General features: G+C 43.7%; 2 protein-coding genes across 8 annotated transcripts in view; one reads left to right on the top strand and one right to left on the bottom strand.

Annotated features, from left to right (window-relative positions):
- Ubn1 (ubinuclein 1) overlaps window positions 1-10,869 on the bottom strand; it is a 30,803-nt gene extending 19,934 nt beyond the window's left edge. For 2 of the 3 annotated variants that reach the window (XM_005327149.5, XM_021727632.3), the window contains exons 1-6: window positions 10,111-10,869; window positions 6,206-6,493; window positions 2,603-2,689; window positions 2,067-2,162; window positions 1,413-1,547; window positions 633-736 (exon numbers count right to left, since the gene is read on the bottom strand). In XM_005327149.5, coding sequence (XP_005327206.2) covers window positions 633-736; window positions 1,413-1,547; window positions 2,067-2,162; window positions 2,603-2,689; window positions 6,206-6,454 — 671 coding nt within the window. In that variant the 5' untranslated portion in view covers window positions 6,455-6,493; window positions 10,111-10,869. Of the gene's footprint in view, window positions 1-632; window positions 737-1,412; window positions 1,548-2,066; window positions 2,163-2,602; window positions 2,690-6,205; window positions 6,494-8,830; window positions 8,849-10,110 lie in introns of all 3 variants that reach the window. The other variant, XM_021727631.3, reaches the window with a different exon arrangement.
- An 85-nt stretch (window positions 10,870-10,954) lies between these two features.
- Window positions 10,955-14,093, top strand: part of Glyr1 (glyoxylate reductase 1 homolog) — a 32,975-nt gene continuing 29,836 nt past the window's right edge. For 2 of the 5 annotated variants that reach the window (XM_078024882.1, XM_078024881.1), the window contains exons 1-3: window positions 10,955-11,085; window positions 12,182-12,218; window positions 13,167-13,246. In XM_078024882.1, the coding sequence (XP_077881008.1) occupies window positions 11,048-11,085; window positions 12,182-12,218; window positions 13,167-13,246 (155 nt within the window). In that variant the 5' untranslated portion in view covers window positions 10,955-11,047. The remainder of the gene's footprint in view (window positions 11,086-12,181; window positions 12,219-13,166; window positions 13,247-14,093) is intronic. The other 3 variants (XM_078024879.1, XM_078024878.1, XM_078024880.1) reach the window with 2 other exon arrangements.

Here is a 14,093-nt window from a genome sequence, read left to right as displayed (position 1 = left end):
CCAGGGCAATGGTCTCCAGAAGAACCTCAGTCACAGTCCACCCTGTTATTATCCTCCCTCCTCTTGGCATATGAAGCTCGTTCTTGCTGGACCAAAGCTTAAGAGTGAATACAGGTTAGCAACACAGAGTCACGTAATGCTAAATATCCAACGGGTTTTTAAGAACCACTGCCAGGCTGAAATAAAAGGTTGCAAAAAAAGGGGAGGCACAAGAAAAGTATTTAAAGGGAGAAAGCAGGAGCAGCAGAGAACAGCAGCAACTTGAAGGCAGCTGGGGTAAGACCAAGTGAAGAAAAGGAAGCGTGACCATAGAAGACAAAGGGAAACAGCAGAGACAGAAGAATTGGGGCAGAGAGAAAAGTGCCCAAAAGAACAAGGAACATCAGCAATAACATAGTCACAGAAATAGCTGCCGACACTGACAGGGGAACAGAGGAACGCTGGCTATCTGACACACAAGAGATGAGAGCATCTACAACTATGCCCAGATCAGCCCTGTGGGAGGTGAGAGGGAGGACAGGAGGGCCAGGCCCTGCTGCCTCTTCTGAAGCTGTGGGGGAGGTGAGTCAGCTCCTGGGTGTCCTGCCCTCACGGGTCAGACTTTATCCTAGCGAAAAGCTGCTGCCTCTCACCCGGCTTTGGAAAACTTGGACTTTTTCGATTTCTTCTCCTTGTCATAAGTGTCATCTTTTTTCTTCTTCTTTATCTTCTCACCACCTTCCTTCAACTTCCGCTTCTGAGAATCAAAGACAAGGCACAGTTACACAGCTCCCTGACTCAGGGAGCAAGTGCACTCACTACATGGCACTGGCCTTGCTCCGCCCAGGCACATCCTGAGACCTGTCTTTCTTCCTTCATGAACAAAAAGCTCTTAGAGCAGTCCCTGGACCACAAACCCATAGCATTCCCACCAGAGTGTGTCCTGGAAACACCCAGAGGGGAGACAACAGTGCCTCTCTGAAGCCTGAAACTGTGCTCATTTGGAATGGGCTGAGGTGAGCCCTATCTCTTGTTTTACACAATGGGCAATGGCAGACAGACCCTACAATATTCTTAGCCTAAGGGTGGCTTGTTTTCAGTGGGTGACACCCTGGGAACTGAAGTCCTCTACACATCCACAGAAGAGGGCCAAGCAAGGATGCTGCACATGCCTCACTCCACACCCTCACCGCTCCCATCCCCACCCCAAAGCCACCTCAACACACAACTCTGCTGAGCTTGCTGGGGCATCCATGACAAACATGATGACTGAGGGCTGACGGAGGCCCATTCCACATCGCCTTGGCACAGTTCAGCCTTTCCACCAGCCTCCTGAGCCATCCCAAATCGTCGCACACTTTGGAGTCACCCACTTATCTTACAGGGTCATGTAAAAAAACATTTCTGAAATCCAAAAGCAAGCATGTTCTAACCTTTGGAGATTTTTTCTTCTTTTCTTTAATGAAATCATCCTCAGATTCAGATGCTTGTCTAAATTGCAGAGTTCCTGAGTTAATGTAAAATCCTCCATACTTTGTGGTCAAAGAAGCAGGAACAAGCTCATCATACTGAAGGGGAAAAACATACTGTCAGCTCCAAGTTCTGTTTCTAAGGTCCAAAGGCATAAAGCAGGTCTGAAGAGATGTAAATGTGCTTCTTCTTCTGTCATACTTCAGACAGTATGGGAAGATAGCCCTCTCTCCCCCACCAATCACAGATGTGAGAGCTACAAAGTGTGATGGACAGAGTAGTCATATTTCTCAGATGAGGGCACCAAGGCCCAGGTCCAAGAGGACACTTCCTCTCACATCAGTGCTGCTCATTCCTCTCACTGAGAGCATGCTCTTCTGACTCTGCCCCCAGCTTCCCAGACACAACCTGAAGAAGCTAAGACGTGAAGGTTTTTTTTTTTTTTTTTTAATATATATATATTTTAGGTGTAGATGGACACAACACAATGCTTTTATTTTTATGTGGTGCTGAGGATCGAACCTGGGTCCTGCCCGTGCTAGGTGAGTGCTCTACTGCTGAGCCACAATCCCAGCCCGATGTGGAGGTTTGATATTGCATTTTCATTAACAACTCACCGCCTCAGAGTTATCGATGAAGGAATCAGATTCGTCATAACCATACCCCATGTCAATCAAGTCCTGTATTCGGTCTTTTCTACGTTTCTTTCCGCCCTAAAATTTAAAAGCAATAGGTCACATATTTTTTGATAAGCACATAGAATTAAATATTGTCTTTGAGCTTCATCAGCTGGTGATTAAAAGTGGTAAAGCACTGGGTCTTTCTCATCCCCCCTCAAAACCTCATTCTCCAAAGACCTGAAAATTTGTATTTGCATAAAATAGTCTAAGACAGAAGAATGAACTAAATGGCTTCTATGCTTCAAGCCAAGACACTCTCTCTAAGGAAGTGTTCATTGGCCCATTTAGCTCACATACTAGCTCCTGTCATATGAGATTTCTATACCTTAGTGCATTTGTTTAATAACTGCATTCTGTTTTCTCTGAGTTCTATACTTATTTCCAGATCATTGTTGATTATTTCATAATCCACTAAAGAAACATGCCATTTCCATCTAATGAGAATGTCTGGTTGCCCAAGAGAGAAATCTTACATATTTTTCTTCAAATTTCCGTGCAAGGGCTTCCACTTTATGCCTTTCCTTTTCTTCATCATTAAAAGGATCTGAGAGATCTTTCTTCTGCAAAGAGATCATTTCACAAAAAGTAAGAATTAGCAAAAAAATTATTAGTTTGATTCATAAAACCTTCACTGACTACTCAAAACCTATACATAACAAAAACTATTTTTCAGAAAAGACAAGGTAGAATACATGCTACCATCTTGTCAATGTTTACCTTGTTTAAAAAAGGAAATCTTTTATTCATATAATTCAACAAAATTTGATTAAGTGCCTACAATCATCCATCTAGCGCTAGAGACACAGCAAAGGACCTTTAGATGGGGATGCTCAACCTCTACAGAACTGCATGCAATACAGGTGATCATCTTTATAACCCTGCAGTTTATTTTATGCACTTGAAAATGTACTAAGAAGAGGTCACCAGAATTTCACCAGAATTTCAAAGTAGTCAATGGCCCAAGAATGCAGCACAACTTCTGGAGAGCTGTTTAGCAAAGTGGTCAGAAATGTACTTTTCCCAGAGACACCAAAGTCAAACCTGATTCCCCTGTCTTTAGAAGTTTATCTGCAAGGGTCCATCATCTCTTCTTGTCCTTCAATTTAATACTCACTCAAAATATTTTCAAGCAGTATACTTTTACTCTATAAGCTTAGCCTTGCATTTTTCTCATCAAGTAAATTTTCCACAGTTGAGTCTTATGTGTTTTGGGCAAATATATATTAACTTTAATAAAAGACTCCTGTACTAAATATGCTTTAAAACTTCAGAGTAAACCAAACCACTAAGACTTGCAAACACTAATGCTGTCTGAAAAAAAAACCCTCTTATTCCACCCTCCCATCTCTGCGTACTGAAACTTACACACTCATAAATGATCTGTTAAGGGGACTGGGGTTGTAGCTCAGTGGTAGAGCACTTGCCTGGCATGTGTGGAGCACTGGGTTCAATCCTCAGCACCACATAAAAATAAATAAATAAAATGAAGGTGCTGTGACCATCCACAACTAAAACCTACTAAAAAGTAAAATAAAATAAATGATCTGTTAAATGACTTTCAACTATGTATGTAAAATGGAATATTACACTATATACAACATACATACCACAAATGGGTGGCTATTAAAATGCAGTTATTTATATCATCAACTTTTTCTACAATGATCCCATATAACTTGGGTAATTAAAATAATTTTAAGAAATCCCACCAATCTTGATTGAAAACCAATGAAGTCAAGGTGTGCTCCTTAATGTTTTGTGAATAATAGTCTTCCAGTGACTATTTCCAAGCATAATAAAGATCCAGCTCTGTCCAAAATGGCATCCTGGATGTGAGTTCTTCTCTGCCCAAGTCCTCTGGCCTGTGTTTGTAGCCAGCTTAAATAATCATCACATTGTAACTTGTTACCTATGCTGGTACAATTCTCCTAAAACATCTACAAGATTGCAAGTTCCTTTTAAGCTGGGACAGTGTCTTCCCTAACTTTGTATAATCCTCAGTGTCTACCAGAGAGCTTCATGTTATAAGGAATACAAGCTAGACCCATAAACAAATGTGTCAAATTATATTATACATTTTTTTCTTTTGTGGTGTTGGGGAAAACACACACACACACACACACACACACACACACACACACACACACGCTTGATCTACCACTGACCCATACATACTCCAGCCCAGGTTATAATTTACTTTAACACTACAGAGCAGAACAATAATGACTCAGAAGTCCTAAAACTTTAGTCCAGGAATAAATCCACTAAAACTGGATCCAAATTTCTCTGTGTATGTTCCATACATTTTTCTGCAATGGAGAAAATCATTTGGAGCCCACCAAAAAAGTGGGCTCCAAGGACTGGAGTTCTAATTTCAGTTGACCTACCAATCTGGTTTGACCCCATGTTAACCAACTCCTGCGACTGGTTGTTCCTCTCAATGAAGAGGATACCAATCCTACTTTGGAAAAGAGACAGTGAACAGATTTGAAGTAATTTCCTCTTATTCTGCCCACTGATCCTTATATGACAGAATAACCCTTGGTACAGATTCATTAGGTTCCATTCAGCCAATAAGATCTCAATCAAGGAAATACATTTTTTAAGCAAAAAAAAAAAAAAAAAAAAAAAGTGAGTAATGCTACTAACCAAACATACTTCCTCCAATCAGTCCAAACATGAATTAGACTGAGTGAGCACTTAGCACTGAGGCACTGGGCTAGAAACTTCACCAACATGATCTTAGATACCTTGTGAGCTAGGCACTGGCCTTGTCTTCATTCTATCCAGAGCCACTTAAGAGACCGGAATGATGCAAGTGTACAGTCCTGACCTTTTCCTCAGAACCTAGCACAGTGCACTGGTAATACAGTAGGAGTTTTAAAATGTTCTTCACTCAAGCTCCTACTCACACTATATGATTCTATCTACACAAAAATACAAAAACATGCAAAAGTGACCTTAGCTACTGGGGGTTGCCTTTGAGGGTCAGGGTGGTGCACTGCTGAAGGCAGGAGGGTTTCTAGCAAATGTTTGTAGTAAATGTTACATCCTGTGATCTGGGTGCAGGTTCCACAGTGTTGAGTTTGTGAAAATCCATCAAGCTGTGCATTTATCATATGTGCATTGTTCTTAAATACATGACTCAAATAAAATTTATAAAAACTTTCTGAAATGTCAATGAATTGCCAAAACCATGATAATAGTTGAAGCCAGGTGATAAGCTCTGCTCTCCACTTTTATGCCTGTTTAAAAACTCTATACTAAGGGTGGGGTTGTGACTCAGTGGCAGAGCGCTTGCTTCACACATGTGAGGCAGTGGGTTCAATCCTCAGCACCACATAAATAAGTAAACAAAATAAAGATATTGTGTCCATCCATAACTAAAAATTTAAAGCTCCATACTAAAAAGTAAACTAATTTGCTAGGAAAATAAATAGACAATTTAAAAAACATTTAAGAAATCAAATTGATTTTTAAACACCCTGAAATCTACAAGCCAATTCTGGCAAAAAATAAGTTAAAAAGGGTATATGTGTATCTATGTGTGTCTGTGTGTGTCGCGCATGTATGTATGTGTATAAATATATTCCTACCCATTCAAGTAAAGAAACTACCCAGAATATTACTGTTTAAAAGAGATGAGCAGCAGTCTGTGTATTTTCTTTGTCCTTGCACTAGACAGGGAAAGTCCCTTGGCAAAGGGAAATGTCCAGCATAGAATTCTAGCACCACAACAGTCAAAGAACTGGTCTCTCTTACATGTTACATTTACAACCTCATTATGAAAAAAATTGTTTCTTTTATTTATATTAGTTATCCATAATTCAAATTAGCCTTAGATGAGCCATATGTTTTTCTCTAGCATAAATCAGGAAAATGATGCTAGAAGAATTCTCTTCCTTCATGACCAGTGGTAAGACCAGCTAATCTTGTAGGTGCTTTCCATGACTGATGTGCCCTTATCCACATCTCTCTAGCCTCACTTCTCACTTCCCTGCTGTGAAGGCCCATGTGCACACAGTGACACTTGCATGTTAGGTCTGCAGAGCAACTCTATGGACGCTAGAGTGTACCTTATCTCCAGATTGAAGGCCTTTCACCTTTCCTCGTATATTCTTCACCAGCTCTGGGTAGAAGAACTCGGGGCAGCGTTTGTGATCTGGTTCAAAGAGGGTGAGTGTAATTCGAACAGCTGCCGCGGCTGGCTCACAGTCCTGATGCTGTTCTGCTCCCCCAACCTCCTCTTTCCGGGACTTCTTCAAAAATGCAGGATTCAGAGAACCTGGGAGAGAGGTGAACTGGACCCTGTGGGGCTCCGACATGGCTACCACCAAGTCTTAGCAGGTGTCACTGCATGGCTTCTGTTAACATTGAAAAGAAGGGCCAGGTCAAACCAAGATGATAAAAACAAACACTTCCTTTATAGATTTAAGTTTAAAATAATTTCATTATCAAGAAGAATCCATTGTTAAATTTATTTCTGTTGCTATTTATTGTTCTTTTTCTGCTTAAGTAATACTCATTCTAAATATAATTTTTTTCATAACTATATGAAAATCACCTCAAATCCCATGATCCAGATCAAAAGATGGTAGAATGATGCAGTTAAAACTTTTATCCCATACAATTCCTCCCATTTCTTTTTATGCCTTCTCCAACCAGATCTTATATAAGATTCCCCTGATATGATACATTTTTCACATGTAACTCCTTAACCCAAGTTGAACTTACAATGCTATAAGGCATGAGGACAGGCTCTAACTTGGTTTCTCCCCAGCATCAATCACTAAATAATCTTCTTTTCCCCTTGCTGATTGGCATATATCATCGAGTAAAGCCTCAGATATCTATGGTCTAATACTCAAAGCCATTTGTTATATTAATCTAGTACTTAGAGATTTTTAACCAAATCAATAGCAAAGTTTCAAAAAGTTTTCTGGCATGTTTTAATATCTTGAATTAAAAGTTCATCCTTATTGTCTTTTAAAAATAATATTTGGCTTTTCCAGCCTGTTTATTATTTCAGTTCAATTTTAGAATCATTTTGGCAAGTTCTCCCAGAAGGCTCACTATACTTTGATTGTAAATGAATCACAAATATGAATTAATTCAGGGAGATTTATATATATTCTCATACATGTAGATGTATTAGTACATATCCAGTATCCAGTCTTTTCATTATAATCGTAAAATTGTGATCTAAGACCAGACAAGGGAGAAAAATATCTAACAACTATAATAAGAGTTAAAATCTTCCTAATCAGGCAGCAAAGTGACTGGCAGTGAAACAGGTTGGCCAGTGTGCAGACCACTTACTAATGTGTACAAAGATGCTGAAAGAGAATCCCCCAAACACACACACTTCCAAAGAAACATTCATGGCTCTTGGGATATGTGTGACACACTGGACTGTGAAAATAAATCCAGCTGAAAGCTGAAGGCTTACAGGTCTCCCACTGAGAGAGCAGACACAGTCCCACTGTAAGAAGAGAATCAGTAGGATGTTCAATAGGAGGAAGAAAGGCCATCCTTAGCTGGGCACAGGGGCACACAACTGTAATCCCAGCAGCTCAGGGGCAAGGCAGGAAGGTCAGGAGTTCAAAGCCAGCCTCAGCAACTTAGCAAGGCCCTAAGCAACTTAGACCCTGTCTGAAAATAAAATATAAATATGGCTGGGGATGTGACTCAGTGGTTAAGCATCCCTGGGTTCAATCCCCAGTACCAAAAAGAAAAAGAAAGGCCATACTAGAGATGGCAACCAGATCCCAATGTCCCTGTACAGCAGGTAATTTAAAAATATAATCTCATTTCATTCCAAGTTGAAACTGCAACTTCAATCCACCTAGACCTTAAAACTGCTCCTCTTAAGTTGCAAAAGCAACTGTACAAGTGTAAGACAGTATAAAAGCAGGACTATACTGGCTGGGATGTAGCTCAGTTATAGAGTGCTTGCCCAGCATGCACAAGGCCGTGGGTTTGATCCCCAGCCCTGCAAAGAAAATTAAAAGAAAGAAGAAAATAAATAAAACCAGAGGACAAAGTAAATCAACCTATTGTATATTAACACAAGTTAGACTTGTGGTTAAGTTTTATAATCACCATAATATGCTATCATTTGTCCTAAGTCATTTGAAACATTTAAGAGAATCACATATATCCCCACCCCCCAGTACTGGGGATCCAACCCAGGAGAGCTTTACCACTGAGCTACATCATCAACTCTTTGAGTCAGGGTCTCACTAAAGTTCCAAACTTGTGACTCTCCTGCCTCAGCCTCCTAAGTCACTGGGATTACAGTCATGCACTATTGCACCTGGCAAGTACCAGATATATTAAAGAAGGACATGTTAGATTTACAATCTTAATTTGAACTGTTTAACAAAATTAACTTCTAAAGTACTCATGTTTTAAAAAACCTGACTTACATTTATATGTTTAGACTTAACAAATGTTAAGTTCTTGGAAAGACTGTACTATTAGATTTACAAGATCATCTCTTTCGAAATTTGAAATATTTGAAAGTATAAAAATATTAAATGCCATTTATAACATTTAAGGGAACCGGAGCAAAGTGGCTCATGACTATAATCCCAGCAAGTGAGGAGGCTAAGGCAAGAAGATGACAAATTCAAGGCCAGCATAGACAACTTAGCAAGACCGTGTCTCAAAATACAAAATAAAAAGAACTGAGGACATACCTCACTGGCACAGTGTCCCTGGGTTCAATCCCCAATACCACCAAAAAAGAAAAAAAATAAGGGAATTTAATTAACCTGGTAAAAACAGTTAATTGCTTAAGGGAATTTAATGTTAAACTGGTGCCTTAATTGAACCTTACTAAAAAATCAAATACTTTTGCTTTTACATGAATATTCTTAGATTTATAAATAAAACAAACCAACATTTGTAAGTAAAACTTAGTCTTAAAAATAGCTAAGTTTTAAAACATTCAACTTTAATGAGTTTAAAATTATTCTTAGTATTCTATCCCCAAAATCATTTCTCTTAAAAGACTTCAACTGGAAAAAAAAAAAGTCTTCATCTGATTATGCAAAACAATGGTAGCCTCCTTTGCATCTCTGGTTATTCCCAGGAACTATATATATATTTTGTTATTATAAATATATCCTTTTTAACCATTCTGGTTTCAAACTGGTTATTGATAAAACAGAAAGATTAATTTGTTTATGCTGATTTTGTAATTAACCCCTTTACTGAATTTAGTGTATTTTTGTTTGTCTCCCCAAAATAGCAGTACTGTCATCCACAGAAATGATCACTGTCTTTCCTTTTCTGGAAAACTGCACTGATCTTTGTTTCATGTCTTATTGCATTGGCTAGAACTTCTAGGGTTATCAGACAACATATTTTTTGCAATGTTCCTGCAAAGAATGGGAATGCATATAGTTTAATTGTAAAACTGATTCACATTTTTATTGTCACTACTATATCTTCAATTCCTCAAAAGTTCAAAGTTCTAAAAAAGAAAACACGTGCTCGATTTTATTAGATTATTTCCCACAATCTTAAATATGCTTTAAACAATCAGTTAAGAACATACACACACTGTGAATTCATCGCAGTCCCTACAAATAATGCACGGTACTTCATCGAAACTGGTCTCCAAAGAGACATCAGGTTCCGGGACAACCCAGCAAGCGCAAACACCCTCACCATCAAAGCCTCTGCACAGCACATGGCCCACGGGAAATGCGGGTGGATCTGCCACCTTTACAAGCAGGCATTTGGCTCAGGAAAGTGGGGCTCTATGGCAGTCCACCTGGACTCGGGCTGCAGGGACTCTGTTGTAAAGAGCCACGCCGCTACCTGTCTACGGAAGTTTAGGCAGGCGCCCAGCTCGACCGCGGCTAACAGTCCCCCCGCGCAGGCAGCCGACTTCCTGCTGTCACAACTTCTTGCAAAGTGTCAAACTACACCAAGGCTAACGCGGGAGCCCAGCACCGACAACCACACGCACCTTTGTCCCCAGCGCCGACGCGGGCCGCGGACGTCCCCCCGCGGCGGTCCTCATGCCGGCCCAGATTCCGGGCTGCCGCGCGGCTAGCGGCCGGCTCCCGAGCCCTGTTTGCGGGCGGCCGGCCGGCCGGTGCCGCGGCCCATGACCGGTTCCCCGCTCGGGGGCCTCGTCAGCCGCGCCGCGCGCCGGCCAGAAGGCGCGGAGGAATGCCAACTCCACGTCCCAGAGGCAACTCGCGGGACGACGAGGGGGCGGCCACCGGGCGCGCCGGCAGGAATGCGGCGCGGACCCGCCGCTCCGACGCTGCTCCGGGAGCCGGCCGTCCACGGGAGCACTTCGCAGAAACCGGCGGCGGCAGCGGGCGAGCGCGGACTCCGGGGGCCCGGGCCTCTCGGGCTGCGGTCAGCGGAGCCCGCCGGGCGCAGGGCCCCAGGCTTGGCGCAGGCTGACTTCCAGGCCTCGCCGAGGTCCGTCAGAGCGGCTCGCGGGTTCAGCGACGGGATCGGCCGGCGCCGCGGGCTCGGGGATGGCCCGCGGCCCGCGCCCGACTAACGGCCGTAACGGAAGCGCCGAAGGGGCGGGGGACTGAGTCCAGCGCCCGGGGGCGGGGCGGATCGCGAGGCCGGCTCCCTCCCGCGCTCCGCCGGCCGCACTGTCGCCGCCGCCGCCGCCTCAAACCGCGGACGCTTCGTTGTCACGAGCCCGAGGGAGGGGGAAGGAGCCGGGAGTCTCCAGGCTCCGGCGCGGGGAGACCGCGGCACTCTAGTCACGTGCCTCCCTTCCGACCAATGGCCGTGGGCAGGCGCGGTGACGTCAGAGCAGCGGCGTGGCCGATGACAGCCGGCCCCGTCACGTGGTCGGGCCGACTCCAATGGGCGGCGCCGCGGCGACCTGAAGTTCCCGGCGGCCCGTGCGACGGCGGTGGTTGGGTGGTAAGATGGCGGCTGTGAGTCTGCGGCTCGGCGACTTGGTGTGGTAAGTCCAGGCGGCTGGGGCCAAGCGAGATGCGCCGCGGAGTGGCCTCCCGGGGCGCGAGATTCGCGGCCAGCCTCGGAGCTGCCCTTCTGCGCAGTCCAGACGGCGGAGGGAGGGAAAGACGGGGTGCTGGCGCTGCGAACGACGCTGGGCGGAAGGGGCAGTCCGGCCCCGAGGGACCGAGGCCGAGGGTGGCCGCGGCGGGCCCGGCTCTGAGCCCCGAGGCCGCCCCGGTGCGGGCCGCGCTTGGAGCCGAGCGACCGGCAGAGGTAGCCCCCTGGCGCCGCGCGGCTCCCGAGGACACTGTGTCCCCGGGGTCTTGCTGGGGCTCCAGGGAGAGCCACGGAACCCGCGGGGCCATCTCGCCGGGGCAGGCGGGTCAACTCCCGCGTAGTGACGAGACCTTCCAGTGCGGGCGGCTCGGCCCGGGGTGTCGAAACCGATTGCTGGCGCTGCCCAGTGAGGAAATGGACAGGGGACTTCTCCTTTACAACCGATGGCTTGGTGGTGACCGGTTCCTCTCGTGGTCTGCTTCTGTGTCCCCGACAACCACCCGAACCGAGACTGACCGTGGTCGCCCTGCTCGAGCTGCGTAGTTTGTGTGGACCCGGAGACCGGCTCCCGCGGGCGGTGGTCAGAGCCGGCTCGGTGCCTGGTGAATGAAGGCACGTCCGTGGGGACGGAGAAACCGCCCCAGCCCGGCACCGGAGGGCACGGGAGGGCACGGGAGGCTCCCCTCGAGCCGCTGCCGACGGTTTGGTTGTTCAGTGTTCCTTGTCAGCCCGAGAAGGCACGGGTCACACACACACACACACACACACACACACACACACACTCTCTCTCTCTCTCTCTCTCTCTCTCTCTCTCTCTCTCTCTCTCTCTCTCACACACACACACACACTCACACGGTGTTTCATTCCAGGTCCAGGGTCTCGGCCCAGCTGTGAAGCCAGATTAAGAACCCTGGTTTGCCGGCTTTTGTCTGGCACTTGAGGATGCCAGCCGAGATTGAGAAGCATAAATTGCGTGTTGAGTGGCTTGAAGGAGAGGGACTGGCTTTTCCAGAGCAAGTGCTGACTCTTTGTGTTTTCTCTAGGGGGAAACTCGGCCGGTATCCTCCTTGGCCGGGAAAGGTGAGTGTTTTGTTCTTCAAAGGATGATATCTAAAGTTGGGTTTGAGGAGGTGGAAAATGTAAAGTGCATTCCCCTCAGTTTCTAACACTGAGTGAAACTGGGCCCACTCAGATAACACTCATATTCTGTAGTTTCAGTTATTTTTTTAAAAGGCAATACAATATGAACCAGATCATTTAATCTGCAGTAATTGCTTATTTCTTGAATCAAGAGTTAGTTTATGAAATTTGTTGTTAACCCTGGGAATCAATTCTAATTTCAGCATATTTTAGATTTATGCTGAAATCTAACAAAAGAAGAAAATAAATTCTCCAGGAAGAGAGAAGTCTAAATGTAGGTTAGTGAAAAGCCAAAGTATTTTTGTCCCGACTAAGTTTAAATCTTCTTCCCCTGTTACCATATGTGCTGCTCCAGTGCATCTTTGCAGAAGTTGGCATTCCACATTTTGCATGAGGTGATCCATCATAGCTTTCCAAGTGTTCTGTTTTTATATTCTGGCTTGGAATCCAGGAAATGTCTTTAGACTTTGCAATATGGTGTTTTCTGTGCCTCAGTTGTTCTTTATTTTCACCATTTCATGTTTCAACTCTTTGTGCACCAGAACTATTTTGAAGAATATTTCTTCAGTAATGACATTGACACATTGAGGGGAAGTGATATTATCTTAGTTTTAACTGCTTGTATAACAGAACCATTGCAGTAAAAGGGATACTGTATCTACTGAGCACTGCTACATGTTAGCTATAGGGAATTTCCAGATTATTTGTACATTTCCACATATCTCAACTGGAAAGTGCCAGACATGAACAAGTTCTAGGCCATATATATATTCACATTCCTATTCTTTCCCCATGCCCCTTTAACAACTTAGAGCTGTAGAAACTTTTCTAGTGGGGTGCCATATTGCTATCAAGTCTTTTTTTTTTTTCTCCCCTTTTATCCTCTAGATTGTTAATCCACCCAAGGACTTGAAGAAACCACGTGGAAAGAAATGCTTCTTTGTGAAGTTTTTTGGAACAGAAGATCAGTGAGTGGTATTCATCAAGTATTCATGTTGTCGTTGTCTTTGGGCATTTCCCTGAGTCTGAACTGCCAAAAGAATATTCTGAGGATCCTTAGTTCATGCTTCTTATAGTACATAAGAATGGCACATCATCTGGCTTCATGCCTAAATAAAATGTGCTGTTCTCATCTTGCAGAAATTGTCCCGGGGCCAAAAGCAGTGTCAGTCAGGTAAGAACTAGGCTTCATGATCAGAAGTAAGAACTTCTACTTAAAATAGTTTCTCACATCTTTCTTTACCAACTCCATTGGCACTTCCTTTTTTTTTTTTTAATATTTATTTTTTAGTTTTAGGTGGATACTATATCTTTTTTTAAATATCTTTATTAATTTATTTTTATGTGGTACTGAGGATTGAACCCACTGCCTCACACATGCAAGCCAAGCGCTCTACCACTGAGCTACAGCCCCAGTCCCAGACACTATATCTTTATTTTATTTTTATGTAGTACTGAGGATCAAACCCAGTGCCTTATGCATGCTAGGCGAGCACTCTACCACTGAGCCACAACCCCAGCCCCTGCAGTTTCTTTTATAAGAGCCATGTTTACTTCTCTTTTAGTGGGCATATGTCATTAAAATTTATTCATGAAGTCTATAGTAAAAGCTAAAATTTGTTATCTTAATAAATGTTCTTGTTTAATTTTTTTCTCTTTTGCAGTAGTAATACTCTGACATTGTAATAGTAAAGCTCAAGTAAAGGGATCCAGGACCATTAATTGTAGATTTTTTGGCTTAAGGTCATATAAGAAGTCACAATGAAGGGAACAATGTATATTAACTTGAATTTCCAGCAATTTTTTTTTAGTTTT

Source organism: Ictidomys tridecemlineatus, chromosome 10, assembly GCF_052094955.1.
Source record: "Ictidomys tridecemlineatus isolate mIctTri1 chromosome 10, mIctTri1.hap1, whole genome shotgun sequence".
NCBI classification, from domain to species: Eukaryota; Metazoa; Chordata; class Mammalia; order Rodentia; family Sciuridae; genus Ictidomys; species Ictidomys tridecemlineatus.
This window is presented reverse-complemented; position numbering and strand designations above follow the sequence as displayed.